General features: G+C 41.9%; 1 protein-coding gene across 1 annotated transcript; it reads left to right on the forward strand.

Moving 5' to 3' along the window:
• Positions 1-92: 92 nt before the first annotated feature.
• Positions 93-20941, forward strand: LOC105355395 (uncharacterized). The gene is made up of 2 exons (XM_011482367.4): positions 93-547; positions 18458-20941. The coding sequence occupies exons 1-2, from the start codon at positions 406-408 to the stop codon at positions 19729-19731; spliced, it is 1416 nt and encodes a 471-aa protein (XP_011480669.2). The 5' UTR covers positions 93-405; the 3' UTR covers positions 19732-20941.
• The last annotated feature ends 3408 nt before the right edge of the window (positions 20942-24349 follow it).

Raw genomic sequence — 24349 nt, forward strand, 5'->3', positions numbered from 1 at the left:
TTATTTGTTGCTATTTACCACAATTTACGCTGAGATAGAAGACATTTGGGTTCATACACCAGACCAGCTGGTGGCGCCAAAACTGTATATGAACAGCCAGTAATCCACAGAAGAAGACAGGCACGAGGCGCTAGCTGGTTAGCAGGCTAGCAGCGTTAGCTTGTTTATAGAGGACGGTGGTGTTTTGTTGGGACGTTTGTGAGGTTTTTGGACAGAAAGGACGATACGTGGTTCGTGTGGGAACTCTCAGCATTTTCCAAAGTGTCGTAAATGAGTGAAGAAGTGTTGAACGGAAAGACAACGTGGATTGCTGTGATTGTGAGACTAGCAGATGATCGATCGGAGCTGCAGTGAAGAGGACGGCGGTGTTTGTGGGAGTTGGAGCTGAAGATCGGAGCAGGAACCATGTCTTCAGAACCTCAGGAAGGTTCTGTCAGAGAACAACTTTCTGCTGCTGAAGGAACCATCGTCCAGAACGAGGAGGAGCTCTGTCGTCAGCGCAGACTGCTGGAAATCAGGAAAAAACAGCTTCAGCTCCGCGTCATAGGTTTGTTCACTGCATCCATTTACAAACAAATCCATGACCGTCTTTGTTTTCCTCGTCTGAGCTGCTGTCTGGCCCCAAACTGTGCGGCTGGATAGCCTCCAATATTGCTGCCATTTTAGTTTCACCGCTAATGTTAGGTTGGGGATGCGAGGGGCTCTAAACTAATGGGAGAGAATGTAAACAAAGGGCTGATGGGAGATCAGCGGGCAGACATATCCGTGCACAGAGCAGCTGGGGCGCTTGCGCTGTTTTTTTTCTCCCTAAATTTTAGGAGGACACGTGTGGTTTATTGGCGTTTTTTCAGGTTATTTCTTTAAATTAAACCAGGAGTCACCAACCTTTTTGAGACTGAGAGCTACTCCGTGGGTATTGAGTCATACGAAGAACTACCAGTTTGAATTATAACAAATGTGCTCAGTCTGCTTTTAGTTAGTTATTAGTGATACTCATGTGAAAAGATTCATCACTTTAATGATTTCTCACAATAATGACAACAAGGTGGGAGACATATAAATATTCAGACCTTTATTCATCTCAGTAATTGTTACATTTTCAGATAATCTCTTACATCACTGCACCATCTTTACGTCAATGATGTAATGTTAAAGAAAAATCAACTTACAGATTTAAAAAATCTTTTCACAAACTATCACTTTGTCAATCAACTTGATACTGTCTGAATGAATCAGAATCAACGCCTGATCGTTCATCAGTTAAGTATGAGAGATCCGGCAGCGCGATTTAAGTGTCCAGTCCAGCAGCAGCGGCGTGTTTTGAGCACAGCTTCTTCCAGAAAAGGGCCGTTTTCATCCATCATTCATTCATCCGGGTGATAATTATTGTCCATGATCATCTTCTTCAGTGTTTCAGGATATTTTCTGAGTCAGCTGATGCCGTTTCTCCGTGTAGGGGCACAAACTTCAGTTTCTTTGCAAATCAGGAACCGCTGGAAGCAGCTGTTGGAAGCTGAAAGGCCGGTGTGCTCTTCATCTCCGCCCCCCTTTCCTCAGAAATTCGCGCAGCGTCTCAATCAGTTTGCGAAACCACGCATATTGAAACGTGAATAACACTGTATAATAAACATGTTTTTAAGACAGTCATTTTAAATCCATATAAATGCAAATTTTAAAATAATAGAAACATAATAAAAGTGAACTTTAGACGGAGGTCACTGGGGAGTTGTGCTATTTTTAGAACAGGCCTGCACCGTGTTGGTGACCCCTGAGTTAAACTGACTAATCAGATGCTTAATGTAACTTCTCCAGTTCTTTTAAACAGTTCAGACGGCTGAACAGTTCTTCAAAAATAAACATTAAATAGTGATGAGGCAGCATGACAGGGTGAAGGAGAGCGCTTTAATGTGACTACTATACTTAAATACATGACGGTCTGGTCTGCAGCTGCAACTTCACCTTCTCACACGCATATCACCGCTCATCGCCATGATGTTGACCTTTTTCAGAGCGTTGTACCCATCCCTCTGATCCATCAGGTTGCTAAACTAGAATCTATTGCTGGGAGGTTCTGCAGAACTTTGGCCCTCTTTAACAACAGAATTTTCGCTGTGCAGCTGCAGCGCTTCACTCGTTCTAATCCGAGCCGCTACGAAGCACCGCAATCTGTGTTTTTATATGATACTGGCAGCAACATGGCACAGAGATTGTGCCATGTTGTGTTACATGAAGAGGACTGAATGCGTGGTTTTCGTAATCATTCAGATCACGTGCGCCAATGCTGGAATGACAAAAAAAGCTTTATTTTGTTAACCTTTTTTTTTTTTTTAAATCATTTCACACTTAAACAGATCACTTCTATGAAGTAGCTCATTCATCTTCTAAGCCATTTTATCCCTTTTGGGGTCACGGGGCGATGGTAGGGCAAAACCTGGGCAGGGCGCCAGTCTGTTGCAGGGCCACAAATCACACATCTGTACATCTACGCTGCAGCCTTATTTTATACAATCAAGTACAAATATTGCAATTTGTTCACTAAAAACTAGAAAAAAAGGGTGATAATTAGTCAAGAAAGTTTGGAAACTGTTATGTTAGTATCTTCAAAGCCATACGGTTTTTAGTTTTTAGTCCTTCTCTGCATTGTATTTTTATTCCAATTTCAAAACAGGCCTTTTTCTACATTCCTTGAAGGCCCAAAGCGCTTTACACTGACAGTCCCATTCACCCACTGACATTGGCATCACTCTATAACCACCAGGAGCAATGTGGGGTTCATTTTCTTGCCCAAGGACACTTTGACACATGGGCAGGCAGGACGGAAACCCAACCTGCAATCTTCCGATCTATGTTTTTTTTTTCTTATGCGGTACGATGGCATAAATAAAAAATGTAGTTCCAGGACTCTAGACTAAATTTTGAACTGGTTCCACTGGGGCACCTACCTTTTTTTTTTTCTTGGGTGCACCCAGCATGAAAGTTTGGGGCACTTACCCTCTGGACCACATTACATGTAACTCAGCACTTTTACACGGACACTTGTTCCCTTTTTGTCGCTTTCAATGTCGGCATGAAGGACTTAAAATTGAAACACAATTCTACATTAATAATGAATTACATGAAAAATGTGGCGTTTAAAGACCAGCTCCAATGAAATTCAGTCTTTTGGTGTTCCTACGATGTTCTGGGGCTGCCCCTTGACTCGGTGCAGAAGGTGGGAGAAAGAAGGACGGTAGCCATCATCCTTGATGACGAACCGCCCCCACCCCATGTGTGACACAGTGCTAGGTCCAAGCAGCTCCTTCAGAGACAGACCGATACACCCCAGGTGTCTGAAGGAGCTGCAATGTGGGTCATTCCCATCTGCTGCTGTGAGACTCTATAACTAAAGCTGCTCCCACTGACAATGTGTTTATCTCCTAAGGTTTCTTTAAAATATGTTGTGCAATTTTTAATTACATTATTATAACCACTAGTACAATTTCCTTATTTTTTTTTAAACTGTACGTTTTAGTACATATGTGACACGTTTAATGTTTTTTCACCTGCACATACTATCCTGCTTTATTTCTGTCTGAAATGCTGCTGCAACATTGGAATCTTCCCATTGAGGGCCGAATCAAAGGATTATCGTTTCTTCTTGTAGCCTTTTACTCCTATATACTCCAGATTAAAACTGCATTTCTGAGTATTTGTTTATTCAAATCAGAAAAAATAAAAACACGCCGTTTGCTCCGCTGCATTCTGATGCATCCACTTGCAGACAAACGTCTTTGTTTTCCTCCTCTGAGCTGGAATCTGGATCAAAACTGGACGGCTGGAGAGCTCCAATATGGCTGCCATTTTTGCTACACCGCTAATGTTAGGTTGGGGTTGTGAGGGCGGATAAATAGCAGGAGAGAGTAAACACAGATTTCATTGGATACCAGTAGAAGGTTACTAGAGTGCAAACAGTCCCGTCCACACCCCTAAGAGGGAATGAGCTGCTGCTGCTCTGCAGAAACTCTGTTCACAAAAAAGATTTTTTTTTATTTTTTTTTATTTTGGCTAACAACTGCATAACAATTATTAAAATATCACTGGGAATGCTTTGAAAATGGATAAAAATAAGTTTATAGTGGGACTTTAAATTGCTTCACTGTGCTGACATTTAGGCTAAAAAAAGGTTTTGGGATTAGTACAGAGAATATCCAGAATCTGAATCATGAATTCAAATATTCTTTGACAGCAGCAGCTTTGTTTGGGTCAGCAGTAACTTTTGTGTTTTTGGTTTAAGGCACTTCATGTCTCATAACTGTCTGTCAAAATGAGGGACAAACGTCATCATCCAATGAGCGATGTCCCATAATACTTACTTTATCCAGTTTCTTCTGTGTCTTTGTTAACATTTTGACATCTGAAATGTTTCATTTGGTTATTTTGTCAGTTTGTTTTTTGTTCTTTTTCTTTTTTTGGAATGGTTCCAGTTCCAGGAATTTTGTTTTGATTTCTAAACTGTAATGTTGCCTTTTTTTTTTCTTTTCACTTTTTTTAATTGTTGCGATCTTTCTTATGTTTTTTGCGTTGAGTGATGTGATTTGAACTTCAGGGCCACCGTAGTTCATCCTTTTTTCATTCGCTCCAGCTGCTGCCAGTACGGGGCAGCTGACCCAAACTGAACGGCTCAATGCATTCTAATTTAAAAACAAAAAAACTATCACTCTTATTTGAGGTGTGTTAGGATTCCTGTGTCAGGAGTTTCAAGTTTGAACACACACAGAAATGAGGTTTTCAGAGATATTTTTTCCCCAACAGACCAACTGGACGTACCGGTGAGACCATGGATTCTTTTCCAGTCACACTGTAGAGTAGTGTTTTTCAACCTTTATTGAGCCACGGCACACTTTAACCCTGACAAAAATCCCGCGGCACACCAGCATCCAAAAAAAAAAAAAAGCAGAAATTCATGGTCTGTATTGATCGACAGCACCCCCCCCCCCCCCTCCCGCAATCTCACGTGGATTTGTGTGATAATTGTGGCAGAAAAAGCAGGAAGTTGCGGCTGTTTTTTTCTAAGAGATGAACCACCAGCTAAAGACGAGCTTTAGCTGGTATTTTTGTTAGAACTGAGCGACTTTATCAGCAGAATTTAGAACAAGGAAGTGAAGACTTTAACCACTTCTGATTGGTCAGACTGATGACATGTGATTAAGCCTTCAAGAATGATTGGCGGAGACAGTTAAAGGGGCGGAACTTTTCCTTACACAGTTATAGCTGCAGCTAAATCGCGGCACCGTGATTCTTATCAAAATGTCTTTAATAGAATCAAATAAACACAAAGAAAAAGTAGTTTTAAGATCTTGTATATTCCTAACTACTCAGTGTTTTATCAGGGCCTGTTTTGATGAACACAGAGCTGATATCCTGGAGATGGAAAATGTTTTTAGATCAGTGAATGAGGGAAATTTCCCACGGCGCACTTGACCATCTCCCACGGCACACTAGTGTGCCGTGGGAGATGGTCAAGTGTGACCATCAACACTGGTTGAAAAACACTGCTGTAGAGCCCTGTGCTCTAAACGTCTGCAAAGTCCTCTGAGGATAATCTTAGTCTTAAAAAAGTGCTTTGGACATTTTCCCAGACATGTCTACAATATCAGAATGAGCTAATAATGACCAGAACAACAGAGCTGTAATAATGCTGCTGTCATGAATCCCTCCGCAGACATCTCTCACCTCATTTGTTTCTTTGAACAAATCCTATTTTCAGGAGGAGTAGGTGTGATTTTTTTTTTTTAATGGTTTATCATCCAGATTCATCAACACTTTGATCAGTGTGACTTGCTTTGGATCATCTGAGTGTCCTGCATAGATATTAAACTGAACCGCTCACTCATTACAACTTCGTCTTCTACATTCTGATCCTACAAATGTGACCCAATCCTTGTTTGTAGAGCCAAAATATATTATTCCTTCCAGATAGAAACTATCTGCACAAAAGTTAAGAAGCACTGAAGAGTGCAATGTGAGGGCTGTGTGAGGGAGTGGAACAGACAGAGCTCTGGCTGTAAAAAATAGTGTGTGGGGAGGAGGGACGGGCTCTGTGTGACTGGCTTATTATGGTTTTGACTGAGTTTGGCTGTCAGCTTCAATAATCTCTGTATGAGACGGTGAGGACCATGAGTAGCTCGTTCAGCCACAGACTGCTGCACCCCCAGTGCAAAAAAAGAAGGCAACAGGAGGTCCTTTGTCCAAAAAGCAGTTAGACTTTACAATTAGGGGTGTGGCAATCACCGCATAAAGGTGATGACCTCATCACCGCATTATTTTTTTTTTTTGAAAGTTCTGCAAATGGTGCGCGATTTGAACTATGATAAAAACATTCATCTTTGCTGATAATTTACTTTTTCTGCTAGTCCTGTGTTCACACTTCAAGGGTTTCTGGGGGAAACCTTTTATCACTGTTTTCCTTCACTCCCTGCGCTGCGCCTCTCACTCCCTCTACACAGCACGCGCTCCCTCTACTTGCACACACAAGCGTGTGGTTTCAGACGCACACACACATCCTCATTCTACAACAGAAGTTTCCGTCTCGTGAGGAAATACGACAAATTTACTGCATTCTAATTATTAATTTGCATCGTATTGTTTGCCATGACAAGCTGTGTGCGTTCTTGAGTGCGCTACACGGCCGCCCGCCGGAGGATTTTGTATTTGGGGGGGGTGGGGGGGTTGGGTATAACTGTTCTCCTTCACTCCATAGCACCAAACATGAATGGGCACTGTTAGATTTGAACATCATATTGAATATCAAATGGCGTTACATAACTGCCATAAAGTGAAAGGGCGTAAAGACAACTGAGCGGGCGTATTCAGGAATTGAGTAAGGAACCTTACAACCGCACAGGTGTGATTCTAACCGAGCGACCCCGTATTTTACAATTGCAGGCCTGCAATCCTGAGTGGTGATCCAGCGCAGTTAGTTCCTCTTTGTGCCCTCACCTGGATTTACGCGTAGTGTTAAGGGGGCGTTTTTGTCACTTTGGGGGTGTTATTCAGGGGTGTGTTTGTCACTTGGGGGCAGGATTTTCTGGTTGATCTGATTGGCTGAAATTTGGGGCGCGACTTTCATTTTGGGGCTTTATAGGAAAAGATACAGCGTTTGACCACCGGGGGACAGTCTACCAGCTGTCCCCAACTTACCCCCTTCCTCATATAACCTCATATTAGGGTGAGGGGGTGGGGGGTTTAGCCTGCGATGCGCCTTGGGGGTGGGGGGGGGGCTATTTGGCAGTGCCCCCCCCCCCCCCCCCCCCCCTCCTATGGTTGCCGTATGGAGTGGGCCCCCCCTCTTTCGGTTTTATTTGCACCTTAGACATGTAGGGCCCTTGGTAGGGGGGGTGCTTGGACATCACTGCCAGCAAGCAGCAGATGTCCTCCTGGCACCCTACCCGCCAATTTTAACCAAACCTTAGACATTTAGGGCCCCTTGGTGGGGAAGGGTGAGGGGACATCACTGTGAGTAATCAGGAGATGTCCCCTTAGTGCCCTACCCGCCAATTTTAACTGCACTCCCCTTAGTACATACACCCCTCCCCCTTCAATATATACATTCCAACATAAACACACACACATGCACACACACACCCTCTCAAACACACATACACGCACACACATTTTGCAAGAAAGGTGGGACCAAGGACCATCTGTCCCCTACCCCTTCCCTGGTGGGGGGTACGGGCCCCTTGGCAACGGCGGCCGTGTCCCCTGGATGCCGGCTTCCTGGGCCCGGCGGTGCTCTCTCCGCGCGGTGGGGGGGCTCACATTACACCTGAGCCGGGGGTGTTCGTGTCCCTGGGGGGTGGGCTCTGGTCCTTGCCCCTGGGCGCTGGGCCCCGCCAAATTTCCAACTGTGGCCGAGCCTGGTCGGGTTATATTTACAACACCCCTTGTGGGCCACCTTTTTTCCCCTGGGTTCCCCCCTCCTGGGCGGGGGCGGCGGGCCCCTGCCTCGCTCCTCCCTGGACCAACCGTGGGCCGGGTGGGTGTCTGCCTGGAGTGCGGAGCGGGTCTCCCTTGGGGGGTCCTGGCTTGTACCTGGGGTTGGGGCGGGGGGATGCCCGGAACTCCTGGGTGGTGATGGGGTGCTCGTCTGGGGCTGTGGGCGTCCCTCTCCGGTTTGGCCCTCCGTTGGGCTTAGGGTTGTGCCGATGGACGATATCATCGTCCATCGTGATGGGTGACTGACATCCCGATGGAGAGACCACCATCGTGATGCCACGCCCCCGCCACGTTGCGCGTCGACATCATAAGCCGCGGTTACATGTACAAAATATCTTGATGGGATCAATGGTCGGATTAGAATCCAACCGTGTACATGGGCCCAGAAAAATGTTTTCAGAATATAAAAACGTTCACTAAGGTCACAATTTCGGTCGGAATAAATCATTCGCACACGCGCAGTATTCGCACATGCGCAGTTTGAAAACCGGAAGAGGATACAACTTCCGCCGAGCGGCTTTTTTTCCAAACTTTATTGAAGGTAACAATTCAATACAAAACGATAACAGCGGCGAGCAGCTATATACATTGACATGTCAGCTCGGTAAAATACGAGACGATCTTCTAAACGTGCTTTTAATAATGTTACGGTTATTATGAAACACCTGTTCGCTCATCATTTGAATTTTAATCCGTGTGGTCAGTGCTTTTTCTGAACGTAGCCAGGATTAGCAGTATGCTAACACGGGCTAACAACATTAGCTTTGGGTGGCGCTGCATGCTGTGAATAACATCAGCCTTTATTTAGTCGGGACACGACTGGAAACACAAATCCACGTGATTGTTTGAATGTTTTCTAAGGACTGAGCGACATTTCTGCTCTGAAGCTCAAACCGCTGTGTGTCTGATGACGATCCGAACTGTGCTCAGACACACGTTTAGACCCGGTTCTGAGTTTGATAGCTCGTACCCTAGAGCTGCGGGACGGATCGCAGTCTTAAATCTCCCACACATACCGCTCATGTACCCCCCCCCCCCCCCCTTCCCATCAAACATAAAGCTGTAAATCCGCCCTCCGCCGGTCCACTTCGCTAGTTAAGTGCGGGAGCGGACCACTTCTTTTCTATTTTGCTTGTTACTTTTTCTGTTAAAGTCACTTCCCTCAGTTTCCCTCAAAGCAAAATAACGAATAGCAGTTATATAAGAACGAAAAATGTAAAAATACCCCCCCCCCCCGACGATGTCATCGTCCATCCCGATGGTTGACAGCAAACATCGTCAACGGCCAAATTAGGGGACATCGCCCAACCCTAGTTGGGCTCTCCCGGCGCGGCGGGGGGGCTGCTCTCCTGGTTGGGCTGGGGCGGCGCTCTCTTTCCCTCCGTGCCTCCCTGCTCTCTGGCTCCGGGGGCCTCGCGGCGGTCCTGCTGACCCTGGCCTGGGTGGTGGGCTTTGTCTCCCAGGGGGGCGGTTGTTCCCTGCCTGTTTCCGTGTGGCGTTGGGGGGGATTCCGGCTGCTGCTGCGGCGGGGGTCGTGGGGTGGGGATGGCTGGGCACTCTCCCTCCTTCTTTTCACGTTCCACCATCCATTTTAGAAGAACATAAACACTCACCTGAGCCTAACAGTTTGCATGATTGAATGACTGAAATATTTCACACTAGTTGGTTTTAAGGCATAAGTATGTGTGTGAACACTATCTGTTTTGTGTACATGTCGACATGTGGACATTTTTGCAGCTAGCGGGTGTGTTGGTAACGTTTGAGTGTGTGTGTGGACAGGCCCCGCCCTTTTTGTTCTACATTTGAACCTTACCGTAATGATAAACAACCAGTAAACTTGTTGCTCTATGCTGCTTCATGGTCTTATCCCCCCTCTCACTATCACCCCCCCCCTCTCTCTAACATCCCTCTCTCTTCTTCCCTTCTTTCCTTTTCCGTCCGGTCCAACACCCAAGATTTTCAAACATGGTTGAAATTAATAAAGTTTGGCCTCAATTACAAAAGGGGTTTATTCAGACATACCTTTGGTTTGTCTTAAGATTAATAACCCCTATTGTTAAAGTAAAATATGTCCAACACATAACAGGCCCTCAGCTCTCATCTGCCTGCCCAGCTGTTGGACAGGACAGGTAAAAAAAAAAAAAAAAGCGGCGGCTTTAACGTGGATTAAAACTGTAACGAATGCAGTGATTTTCACATGAGAAAAACTTACAGCACAAAAAAAACGCTGCACTGTCTGACCTTGGTCTTGGTTTGTTGGTTAACGTTTTAATCCACGTTACATCCGCCGTTTTCTCTATTAAAGCTTCTAAACACAAACAGGGGTGGCAAACAACTTTGACACATGAGAGTCAAAGAGCCACAGACACACAAAAACACAATTAAATCCATATTATTTTCCATAACCCCCTCCTCTCCTTACAATACAACAGCACTGGATTAAACGGCGCAGTTTCAGTTATGGGTGTTTTTTCTGTATTTAACGTTAAAACATACTGTTAAAACATGCATGCTGGTGTGTGTTTTAAAAAGGCAGCGAACACAAAACTGAGTTGGTTGTGATTTCTTTTTTTCTTTTTTCAGTCATCAATCAACACCAAAAAATCCATCAAAGTCCTCATCTACTGTATGTAGAATGAACAGCTGAGTTACATTTCCATCAATCACGCCGGCTTCCCTTTCGTCATCGTCAGAGTCCGTCTTATAGCCGTGTGGCTCCAAAGAACAGTGAAAGCAGACGCATCACCCCAAGTTAAAGTCTTGCAGTCCCAAAGTCTGGCGTTACTCGCGCGTTGCTGCCTCCCAGTTAAAGGAGCGGGGGATGGACAGCTTTTCACTGTCATCTGCTGGAAGTTGCTGCGCTCGAGTTGATCTTCCAACACAGGCAACATCCCTTTCCGCGGAAACTCAGCTGCTGCTGCCTCTTCTTGGCTTATTGGAGTTGGTTTTCCAGCGTCCTCGCTTGCAAACCATGGATTCATTATTTTAAATTCTCAGGCAGCTGAGGTTCGATAAAGTTAGAAAGATCTTCACAGATTTGGACTTCCAGCCTCAATAACTGTTCTGATTTAGGGTTGGGCGATGTCCCTTAAATTGGCCTTTGACGATGTTTGCTGTCAACCATCGGGATGGACGATGATATCGTCGTGGGGGGGGGGCTATTTTTAATATTTTGGTCCTATATAATTCTTCCTCTTTCGGCTTCTCCCATCAGGGGTCGCCACAGCGAACAAGTCGCATGGTAAATTTGGCAATGTTTTACGCCGGATGCCCTTCCTGACGCAACCTTCTCAAACCGGGCTTGGAACCGGCACAGAGGTAGAGAAGGGAACAGGGAGCAGCCCGGAGTCGAACCCTGGTTTCACGGACGGAAGGCGCCGCAAACCAGCACGAGCTAAACCGGCTCCTCTAGCTGATAAATCAGCTAATTCTGTCGCAGAGAAAAGTCCTATATAATTGCTATTCGTTATTTTACTTTATTTATTTTATTTCCCAACTAATGACTCATCCGCTATTATCCAGTATAAACTGAGGGAATTAACAAACAAACTAGAAAAGAAATGGTCTGCTCCCGCACTTAACTAGTCAAGTGGATCGGCGGAGCGCGGACTTACAGCTTTGTGTTTGAGTGGAAGGGGGGAAGGGGTGCTTTGTTACATGAGCGGTATGTGGGAGATTTAGAACTGCAATCCGTTCCGCAGCTCTAGGGGAACGGGCTACCGAACTCAGAACCGGGTCTAAAAGTGTGTGTCTGAGCAGAGCTCGGACCGTCAGCACACACACAGCGCTTTGGGGCGGTGTGAGCTTCAAAGCAGAAAGGCCGCTCAGTCCTTAGAAATCGTTGAAACAATCACGTGGATTTGTGTTTCGAGTCGTGTCCCGACTAAATAAAGGCTGATGTTATTCCCACGTGTTTACATGCAGCCAGGATGCAGATTGCAGCACCACCCAAAGCTAATGTGAGCCCGTGTTGGCATACTGCTAATTCTGGCTTCTTTCCGGCTCCGTTTTTCAACAGAAAAAGCAATGACCACACGGATTAAAAATAAAACGATGAGCGAACAGGCGTTTCATAATAATCGTAACATTATTAAAAGCACGTTTAGAAGATCGTCTTTTATATTACCGAGCTGAAATGTCAATGTATAAAGCCGCTCGGCAACATTGTTTTGTACTGAATTGTTACATTCAATAAAGTTTGAGAAAAAAATAGCGGCTCGGCGGAACTGATATCCGCTTCCAGTTTTTCAAACCCTACTGCGCACGTGCGAATGATTTATTCCGGCCGAAAGTGTGAGCCATGTGAAAGTTTTTTATATTCTGAAAACATTTTTCTGTGCCCATGTACACGGTTGGATTCTAATCCAACCATTGATCCGGTCAAGATATTTTTCACATGTAACCGCGGCTTATGGTGTCGACTCGCAGCGTGGCGGAGGTATCGTCCATCGGCACAACCCTATTCTGATTAATGCAAATTTTTCAGCAAGTATCCCAATCCTTTTGTATTAACACAGAGAGTGAACCACAAATGCATTTCTAAAGAAAAAAGATTGTTTTTTTTGCCTTTTAATCAGAATTGTTCGCTTCAAGCTGTGAAGGCAGACAAGCAGCGAGCCGGCTGCCAAGGGACAGAACTGCAGCTGCTCTCTCCTAGGTCCTCTTTACTAAAGTCACACATCACACATTAGGGCCATTGGTCTTACATTTTGGAGAAAATGATGCTTGTAATAATGCTTCAGTTTCCGATTTTGACGTCTGTACCAGAGAGCACAGGTGAAGCCTCGCTTGCAGCTCGAGAGCGTTCCGCTGCAGAAGAATCAAAACGCTCCCCCAACACACGTGTGTGCATTCCTTCCTTCAACACACGCAGCGCGCGGACACAACACACATACTCTTTCTACATTTATAAAGTTAGTTCATTGGTTAAATAGGTAGTAGTTAGTTGTTATTAGTTAATAAAGAATACTGCGTTGTATTCGTATGCATTCGCGATGCGGCAGCCGGGGGATTTTTCTTTAGCAGGGGTGGGGGTTTACTACTACGCTGTGCCCCCTGCTGGTTCATCACCGTGGTGATCAAAAATCCAACCCGGCACAGCTCTATGTACAATAACACCGTATAGGACTGCTGAAATTGCTGCTGTATTTACTGTTTAATATTTATTTATGACATGTACTTTTACCACCATTATTCACTACTACTTTTGTCCTTTCTCTTGCCATTTGTTTTCCCAACTGTTACATTTCTTGTTTGGCTGCTGTAACAACAAAATTTTCCTCCGGGGATCAATAAAGTCCAATCTTATCTTATCTCTTAATAACCCAAATACTAACATCCCGGGTTTTGTAGAGTCCAGTGTTGTCCTCCTGGAGAGACAAGAGTGCATCACATGTTGATGTCATGTTCTTCCTAGATTGAAAAAAAGAAAAAAACTGTCATAGTAATATTTCTCCAACATATCCAGTCCATGTGACTGATAAAACAATGTAATGCTTCTGTTTTATTCCAAATAGTAATCTATCTGCAACAGAATGCTTGATTAATATCAAGGCAGCCTTTTTTGTATTAAAAACACATTATAAAGATCTGCATTTTCCCCCATGAAAAAGTCAAACAAACATCCCTCCAAGTCATAAATAATAATCTGCATCTCTCTGTGTCCCTGCACGCTTTCCAGTCCTCGAGGACTTCTGTCCATACTGTGTACTCTGAGTCTGAAATTAACACTCGTCATTCTTCATTCTTGAGCATTTTATCCCCTCGCCACATGCAGAGTAAATGCTTGTGACAAATTAGTCATGTTTAAGTTATGTTTGCACCCTTCTTTTGGTGAATTCCTTTTATCTGTAATACAGTCTGCACACGAGGTGAACAAGTACCAAGGCACCCTGATCACTTCTGTTAATTCACCTCTGCATGGCGTTTAGCTTTTGGCTGATGAAGCAGCGGGACGTGACAGCTTTTAACAGGATCCAGACAGAACTTGAGGATAAACCTGCTGGTCTCACAGCAGCAACAGAAAGTTTAATATAAAATGTCGATTTGGAGATTTTAGTAATGTAACACAGTGATGCTATGTTAATGAGCTGTTCCAGGCTTTCGTATTGCTGTGCTTAAGAACACAGAAAACTCCTTTGTGATAGAAAGTTAAACACTTCACTGTGTCTTCAATAAAAATTCAATTCAATAAAGGAGTTCCTTAAATAAGTATCATCGGGGGGGAAAAAGAAATACCAAACAATAATTTTGTTTTCATCTCACGTAATGATATAGTGATTTCCTCTACGTTTGTGTTCAACATACAATGGGGCAAAACGGTATTCAGTCAGCCATCAATCTTGCAAGTTCTCCCGCTTACCTTAGAAGAGCATAAATACTCACTTGAGCACAGGTGCTATCTCACCTTTGCACAAATAGTTTGACTGACTGAATGAAATGTTTCACATGAGTTGGTCTGAAGCAGGGGTCACCAACCCTGTGCCTGCGGGCGCCCATGCGCCCCGAGCACCCCTTGTAGCACCCGCAGGGAATGCTCCAAAAATAGCACTGCTCAAATAGCAAATCAATATATTGTGGCGATCTGGGGGTTAGCCCCGCCTACAGCTTTTAATACTCATGGGAGTTGGGGAATCTCGGGTGTGTTAAATCGCTCACCATAAGTGAGGGAGCTATGAGCAGAAGTCAGGTTTATGCTGTTGGGCTGGTGGTGGGTGTGTTCAAGATTAACAGACAGATATGATTGTCTGCTAACTCATGTGTAGGGATGGGTACCGAGCCCCGGGGCATCAGTCTTCAAGGCCGCAGTATCCGTAAGATCTGACCTAACGGTTCTGCTATCGGTACTGGAGAAGTCACATTTTTTTGTGTCCCACAAGATATAAACGTTATCTGCCATATTTAACTCACCAAGTCAGTAAATTTTCCTTTAATTAATGATGATGCTTTATCCTGCTTCATGGTCTAGTCTAAATCACAAAAGGGGTTAATTCAAAGATGCACCTACTGTGTCAATAGATTCATAACCCCATGTTGTAACATTAAAATATTTCCAGCACAAAGAGGCTTTCAGCTCTCATCTGTTTGCTCAGCTGTTGTACAAGACAAGATTGAAAAAAAAAAAGAGACGAGAGAAGCCTGTAATTTTCATCATAGGTATACCTCTACTATGAGAGACAAAATTGGATTTTTATGCCCTTGGCAAGATTTTCATTTGCATCACAGAGTTAGAGAAGCAAAAGCAAGAAATGAACAACTTTGAACATTTAAAAAAAAAATTCAAATCCATTCAAGTATGTAATAAAACGCGAAAGCAAGTGACATTAACGCAGATAAAAAATATATAAATATTGCACTGAATCTCAAATATTTTTTAATCAATTTGAGCTTTGAGGGATTTCTTTCAGTGGGAGCCACTGTCACAGGCAGAGTGAGTGGCAGAAATTGTCATGGGCCAGAGCCCTTCTTAGTGTTTGACACTTCTGTAGCATGTGCTCTTTTTCAAAGTTGGAGAAATGGAGGAGCACACCAAACATGTCATTCACCTCTTTCAAATCTCTCATCAAGTTGAGGAGATGGCACCATCTACGGCCACATTAAAACGTGGGAGATGTGCCAAAAAAAATCAAATCTTAGATCTTTTCATTCCAAATTCGATTTTAGATTCTAAACTATCATTTTTCTCCCCATTCATATCTAACCAAAACTATTTTATTGTATCATCTCCTTTGGAAATTGTCTCTAACACAAAGCTTAACTAAGTACAAGCTGTCAAAATGTTTGCAGACCAATGCAGCAGATGTGTTGTGAGCTACCGCTCGTTTGAGCAGCTCAAAGAGAAATGCTAGAACGCACTCAGCAGAGCATTTTTGGTAGCAACAGCCTTGGAACGGATTTTGCTGCATTTGGTTTGATGCGCCACGTTTGAAGTCACAACCAAAATCTGATTTTTGACTCACCAGGCAAGTTGACTGGTAAATTAATTTAAAAAAAAAGCTACCAACCAAATGATTCCATTATTTTACAAATAAAAACCATAGGTGTTTTAATAAATAGTATGATGTTGAATGCAAACAGAGAGGAAGTCACAACATAATGAAAACATCAGATAAAAACATTGATTTCTAATCGATCTTTTCTCTCTGCTTTTGGCGTTTTCACATTGTTTTCTATTGAAGTTGTTTCTGTTTTCTTGCTGAAAAACGCCACCATGAGAAGAGTGGTTTCAGTCAGTCATCTGTCGTCTGAACCAACTGTAAAGTCTTGTCAACCCTGGTAAGAAAACAAGGACAGTTTTACTAAAAGGGAGCAGATTGACAGAAAAAGTACTTTTTTTCCTAGTTCTGCCTCCAGTTGATTAATTTTTATATGAAATCATAACAAAAACAGCTTAAAAACATGCTGATGTTTTGGATTTTTGCTTTTAACATTAAACGTGCAGCTCAGACGAGGGAAGGGGGCTGGAGGATTCAGCACAACATCTGAAAGGGCACAATTTTTGGTGCAACACCGGTTCTGTCATGCTACAAAGATGCAGCTAAATCACAATGGTTTAGATTCTGTTAATATTTAGAAAATATAATTCTTTTCATTAATATCCTATGAATTTTTCTTTTTATTAATGTCCAATGAAGGGGGCCGGTTTTGCTCGTGCTGGTTTGGGGCGCCTTCCCAAAACCAGGGTTCGAATTCGGGCTGCTCCCTATTCCCTTCTCTGCTTCTGTGCCGGTCCCAAGCCCGGATAAATTGAGAGGGTTGCGGCAGGAAGGGCATCCGGCGTAAAACATTGCCAAGTTAACCATGCAACTCATCCTCGAGGGAGGGTTGTTTCGCTGTGGCAACCCCTGATGGGAGAAGCCGAAAGTGAAAGAAGATTAATGTCCTATGAATTAATTTTTTTGGATATATCCCTCGGTCCGTGAAAATACTTACCATTGACTGGGAACTAATTACCGAAGTTTCTGGACTGTAGAGCGCACCTGTTTATAACCACATCCGCTGTATTTTTTTTATAATAAAAAACATTAGAAAAAGATGTACAAGCCGCACTGAGCTATAAGCCGCAGATATCTGTCAAAAAATTCGATATTTATTGCATGTAAAGAACGATTTTGTACTATAATTGAACATGTTTGTACCTAAACCAGGGGTCGGCAACCTGTACCTCTCAAAGAGCCATTTGGATCAGTTTCCCACTGAGATGAATGCACAGGGAGCCGCAACACTAGGTGTGTTAGAAACAATGTTTTGGCCGATTTATCGCGATAGTTTATTTGGCAATACTATTTAAACTTCCACAGATTAAAAACATTACAATCATCAGTTATACATTAATACAATGACATATCAAACTTAGGATAATTAGACATTAAATCAAAGATTGCTTGAAAGGGAGTGGAAGGAAGCATATCTCTATAATTCCACCCCTGTTCTACCGTGACCATTTTATTCCATTAAATTATCATTATCCGGTTCATAACTTTTAATCAAACAGAATTAAGAATCCTAAGTATCAATAAAGCACATGACAAAGATAAATTCCTTAAATTAATATGTAAAAAATAGACATATAACTATTTTAGAAATCAACATGGCAAATGGAGATCAATTATTTAAAATATATGCTGATTATATTCATTAGAAAAATCATCTATACGATTAAAAATAATACTATATCAGTAAAATAGACATTACACTGTTTCAAAAATCTTCATAGCCTAAATTGATCAAGTATCAAAAGTTAAAAATAACCTTTTGGAGCAAGTGAAGTTTTATCCCATTTTTAAAGTATTTGGTATGACTCGGCCTGGGTTTGAACGCACAACCTTCCAGTTACAGGGCAGACACTCTAACCACAAGGCCAATGAGCTGGTGGTAGAAAGTAGAACTCAAGCTGGATGTGTCGGGAAAATTCAATTGCATTTTAGAATTTGATGCGGTGGGTCAATAAAAACTGGGACACCCCTGTTTGGACACCCCTGGTCTACAGTAACACAATGTTTAGATTTCCTTTTTGTTTCTCTATTAGAAGTGCACAACTTTTCTTTTACTGGACAATCACATTCTACTTTACCTATTTAACATACAATGAAGGATCTCATAGGAACAAGTATCACTTTAAAACCATTTATTGAATATTGGACATAACTGTAAACCATAAGCTCCCCATTGCCAGTTATCTATTAGGAACATGTATCCCTTTCAAAAATAACATCTACCTGAAAACAATCAATTACTGACTGTGACTGTAAACATAAGCTTCCCAATATAATAGGAGCAAGTATACATTTTAAAAATAAAGTGTTCCTGAAAACAGACGGAAGGATATCGGTAGACTTCTTAATATCGGATCAATACGATAAACCCAAATTATGCTTATATAACCCGATACTGACACAAATATATCGCCCATCCCTAGTTTTAATACACAAAGCCCTTCAAAATTATAAAAGGTCTTCCTTTTGTGTTTATGTTCCTGCAGTTGTCCCCCAGCATGTAACTGAAGAGGAAGATCTCGGCAACCAGCCATGGAACCTTAAAGTGGAACAGGAGGAACCAGAACCTTTACAGATTAAAGAGGAACAAGAGGAAGAAGATCTTCCACAGACTGAAGAGGAACAAGAGGAAGAAGATCTTCCACAGACTGAAGAGGAACAAGGGAAAGCAAAACTTCCACAGATTAAAAAGGAACTAGAAGATCAAGAACCTCCACAGATTAAAGAAGAGCAAGAAGGGTTCTGCATTAGTCTGGATGAGGAGCAGCTCTATCTGAAACAGGAGACTGATACCATGATGGGGATTCCAACTTATGAAGAAAATGATCTCAGTGAAACAGAAATAAGCAATCAGCAGAGCTTTAATGTAACTGATAGTCAGGATGAAGAAAGAAGCCAACATGGCGAATCAACATCAAGTGCAGATGAAGAGACAGACCCACAAAACGAAGATCAGATGGAGAGAAGAGACAGAATTTATGTCCAAAATGATGTCAGTCCTCACATGTCAGAAAGTCAGTGTGACTTTGATGTTAGAAAAAGCTTCAAGATGGCAACTTTGGTTGAGAAACGCAAACAATCTCCAAACAAAAAGAGACTTTCCTCTGTAAAGTCTGGTGAAAGCTCACAGATTGTTAGTAATCTCTTTGTCTACGCAAAAACTGATTCTGATGATACACTTTATATCTGTACCGAATGCGGTAAAAGTTTTGGTGACTGGCCCCAGTTCAGACTTCACATGAAAACTCACACAGGAGAGAAGCCTTTTACGTGTAAAGAATGTAGTAGAAGTTGTAGTGATGCATATGATCTCAAAAGACACATGAGAACTCATACAGGTGAGAAGCCTTATTCTTGTAAAGAATGTGAAAAATGTTTTAGTCAAATATCTAGTCTCAAATCACACATGAGAACTCACACAGGAGAAAAGCCTTTTTCGTGTAAAGAATGCGATGCGAGTTTTAGTCGTGTATCTAATCTCAAAACACACATGAGAACTCACACAGGAGAAAAGCCTTTTTCGTGTAAAGAATGTGATAAAAGTTTTAGTCATATATCTAGTCTCAGATCACATATGAGGACTCACACAGGAGAGAAGCCTTTTACTTGTAAAGAATGTGATCAAAGTTTCAGCGAAATATCTCATCTTAAAAGACACATGAGAACTCACACAGGCGAGAAGCCCTTTTCTTGTAAAGAATGTGGTGCCAGTTTTAGTCGTGTCTCTAATCTTAACAGACATGCGAGAACTCATACATGAGAGAAGGCGTTTTGTTTTCAAACCATTGAAGGATTTAGTGTAAACTCTTAACTCAAGGAAATTTACAGCAGACAACCTGTGAGGTAAAAGACATTTGGGTTTTGCATAGGAAGGGAAAAGAATTGTGAAAAGTAACATTTTTCTCCCATTAACCCTTGTGCTATCTTAGATGACCCCACCCTTACATTGACGTGTTCTCCCTACCATGACAAAGATGGATAAAGGTGGAAAGATTTCATGTAATCCATGGACACCAGTGAAGATCACAAATCATTGAAGAAAAAAGGTTCAGAGCACTGTCTAGTCTGACCCAACTCCCAACATCAAAGTGCCTAGGATAGCACAAGGGTTATAAAAGGAAACTTGAATTGACATTTTTCCAGTGACTTTCTCACAGGAAAAAAGCAAAGTTCTCTGTCTCAGTAAAATGGAATAAAAGATTTTAATATTCACAAGTCCTGGGGTCCCAACCTAATGTTCTAATGTACTCAAAGCTCTTTTTGAGGTTTCCTAAATCTTTAAATTGTCTCTTAGTCTGGGAAATAAGCTTCCATTACATGTACTCATAGCCACAGGCTGATGGCCTCCATACCACAGCACATTGATGCAGTAATTCCGTTAAAAGGAGGCATGAGTTAGTATTGAATGAGTAAAAAATTTGACAGTTTTCTGACGTTTAAAGTGTGCTGAAAATATCATGGTTCTTTTATTAGTTTTGTAAAAAACTAGTTTTTTAAGGCACTTTTTAAGTTTTCATCAGCTTAAAACTTTTCACAAAATTCTTTTTTAATGTACCTGTAAATAGAAATGTGCCGTTTTGAAATAGAGCTAAATCTTGAAGGCTTCATTGTGCTTGTAGATTATGCTAAGACAATTTGCATGCGTTCAATGTGTGTGTTAACATGACAACACTAGAAATATTTTGTATATATCTTTAATTTTAATACTTTTTATGTAATCAGTGAACATTTCATTATAATCTCAAATTCAGTTCAGCACTGCGAGCAAGTAACCATTCAAGTAACTATGAGGAAAAGTTTCCCAAAAATGTATTGAGGAAGATGCAGATAATAACCAGACTGGTATTTCTGTCTTTTGTTTATGTTATTCATGTTTTCTAGTAGACATTAGAATTGTTTATCTGTTCTTTTTAGTTCTCAGTGTTCTGTTCTAATCTTATCTGTGAAGAATAAAGTGGACGTGAACATCAGTCAGAAGTGTGGAGTCTTTCCTACAGTGTGGGTTTCTGCTGTTTGTTGGTTCTCTGCAGGTTCCAAAGCTGGGGTCTGTTCCAGAAAGCAGGTTATGTGACGTACCCGAGTAAGTTTAAGGCTAAGTATTAAGTTACTATCCTCAACTTTCAGTTCCAAATCTTCATGTCACTTTCAGGGTATGCATGTAAGTAACCATAGCAACTTACTCTCTGAACCTAACCTACTCCAGAGCTGGTTCAGTGAGGTTACCTAGTATGATGTGCCCTTTTGACGACAAACCTGTGGATGTAGAAGCACGCATTATATGAGAAAACCTTTGCATGTAATTAGGGTGGCAGCTTTGTTTCTTTATATGAAAGGCTGATGTGTAATGCCACCCATCTCATCACAAATGTTGAGGCCAAATGGGCAGGGTCTGTATATGATGACAGACTATTCAGGGAGTCAGCATTGGGCCATTCATTTAAACAGAGAATGGATAGTTTTCCAGCATTTTAATCATCACAACAAGATGGCCGACAGTGCAGCAGGGCTAATGTGAGCTCCGATAAAACCTCAGTCTGGTGCTTATAATTACCTAACCTGCTCAACTCTTTCTTGGGCTGCTTTCATGCTTGGCTGATTCTTTTTTAATTTGTCCATTGAAATTTACATATTAAGCTGTGACATTGTGCATTTTTTACCACATGGACTCGGATATGGGTCAACCTGTGACAAACAAAACCTTGGTAGAGACTCTACAGCAGTTCAAAAATGAGATGTTATCTCATTTTGACGCTAAACTCGACACAATTCATAATAGCGTCCACCAGATGCAAGATTCGCTGAACTTTATGAAGACTACAGTGGGTGAACTGGAAGGCCGCGTTGGTTCCAACCAAGATGAGCTGTCTCGTCTGGAGACACGCATAAAACAACTGGAGAAACAGAACTCTTACCTGGCGGAGAGAGTTGAAGATGTTGAAAACTGGAGTAGAGCCTCTAATATTCGCCTTCTTCGTGTGCCTGAGGGTTCTGAGGGCCGTGACATGATCGGCTTCGTTGGTCAGCTTCTCATCCAACTTTTTGGCCAGGATAAACTTCCCTCTCCTCCTGTCATCGAAAGAGCACATCGCTCTCCTGGAACACCCAATCCCAATCCCAAAGCTGGTCCACGGCCAATCCTCGTAAGGTTTCTGCACTTTCAGGACAAGCTCAACATTCTTCGCCTCTCCCGCGACAAAAAGGAGCTTCTGTTTAAAGGAAATCGAGTGCATATTTATCCCGCTTTCAGTGCTGGTTTCATGGAGAAACGCCGTCTGTTTACTACGGTAAAAAAGAAGCTCCGTGACCTGGATATTGAATATGCTATGCAATATCCTGCAACGCTTCGAGTCCAAGTCGCGGGAAAAAGGCTGTTCTTTCGCTCACCTGACGAGGCTGAGATCTTCATCCGTGATTTTTCCTCACAGTCCCCCTGAGTAGTGTTTTGAAGGTCTGTTTATTAAATTAATTTTGCATGATCATAAACATTTGATAATTGGTAATATTTACAGACCCCCTAATTCACCCTCTGACTCAGTTAAAAACATTGTTTCTACTGCTACATCCTTGGGTTGTACAAGTGAAATGATCCTGTTGGGAGACTTTAACATAAATTGGTTATGTCCGTCATCTGCTACTAAACGTACTCTTTTTAATAGCTCTAATTTCTCACAGTTAATATCTAAACCTACAAGAATTAGCACTAACTCTAAATCTCTAATTGACTGGATTCTAGTAACACATCCAGACAGAATCCAGGACTCGGGTGTCTTATCAGATTGCTTCAGTGACCACTGTATCATAGATTGCATTTGGAAAATTAAAACTCCTCATCTTCCTCCAAAATTGGTTAAAGTTCGGCAAACAAAAACATTAAATATTGATAACTTTATTGAGGATTTGCTTAATATTAATTGGGATAGACTTAACTTAATTCCTTTCATAAATGAAGCTTGGGACTATTTTTCTACTGAGTTACTGAATGTTATTGAAAAACACGCACCACCAACTGTGATCCGTGTAAAAGGTAAACAGATACCGTGGGTAAATGGAGAACTGATTAGTCTGTTCAGACAGAGGGATAAAGCCTGGGAGAAATTCCATCGTACTCAAGATCCTGCTGATCGGGATGCTTACAAACGTTTTAGAAATATCTGCACTACAAGAACTAAAAATGCTAGATCGAACTATTATAAAGATAGTCTATCTAACAATGCTAATAATCCAAAACAATTCTGGAGGCAAATTAACAACCTACTTGGGAAAACTGATTCTGCTTCAACTAATGTGCTTATTAACAATGTGTGTAGAAATGATCCGGCTGTTATCTCTGAGGCATTCTGTCAGCATTTCTCAATATCACCTCCTGTTCAATCTCCTTCTCACTCCATTTCTCATTGTGTTGACATGTCCAGTCGTATTACCTTTTCCTTCAGAATGGTCAATCCGACTGATGTGGAACAGGTCATAAATGAGCTTTCCTCCACCAGTAACGCTGGTCCAGATGGTATTGAAGCAAAGTTTATTAAACTTGCTTCCCATGTGCTTTGTTTTCCCTTGGCTGCTCTTTTAAATCTCTCTTTTAGCACGGCTGAAGTCCCCTTGGCTTGGAAACGTGCAAAAGTTATACCTCTTCACAAAGGAGGAAATTCTAATGATATGAGCAATTATAGACCAATCTCAATCATCAACAGTATTGTCAAAGTATATGAAAAAATCATATTTAATCAACTTTCGGAATACCTAACACTTAATAATATATTATCTCCTTTCCAATCCGGTTTTCGAAAGCACTTCTCCACAACTTCAGCCTTATTAAAATTTACCAATGATATTTTCTCTGGTTTTGATAATAACATGTTAACTGGTGCCTTATTTATCAATCTTACCAAAGCTTTTGATATGGTAGGTTACTATCCGTTATTGGACAAACTTCATTCAATTGGACTAGATAGATCCTCACTCCTTTGGTTGAACTCATACCTTCACCATCGTCAGCAGTGTGTGCTTTTTAATGGCAGCTATTCCAACTTTCTAAGCGTAGACAAAGGCGTTCCACACGGTTCCTCACTTGGTCCCCTCTTATTTTCTATTTTCATTAATGATCCTCCAACTAAATGCATCAACTCTATGCCGATGATACTGTCATTTATTCTTCTAAATCTAACATTGTTGACATTCAGCATTCAATTCAACATGATTTTAATTCTGTTCAATTGTGGTTACAATCCAATAAGCTTCTACTTAATAAATCAAAATCCTATTTTATGTTGTTTCAAAAAAGACTACGTCCTCTAGCTGCAAGTGAAATAAATTTAACTTACCTGGACACGTCACCTATTTCAGCAGCAGAAAAATTCAAATACCTTGGTTTGTGGCTT

Source organism: Oryzias latipes, chromosome 2, assembly GCF_053564925.1.
Source record: "Oryzias latipes strain Hd-rR chromosome 2, Olatipes_Hd-rR_3.1".
Classification (NCBI taxonomy): Eukaryota; Metazoa; Chordata; class Actinopteri; order Beloniformes; family Adrianichthyidae; genus Oryzias; species Oryzias latipes.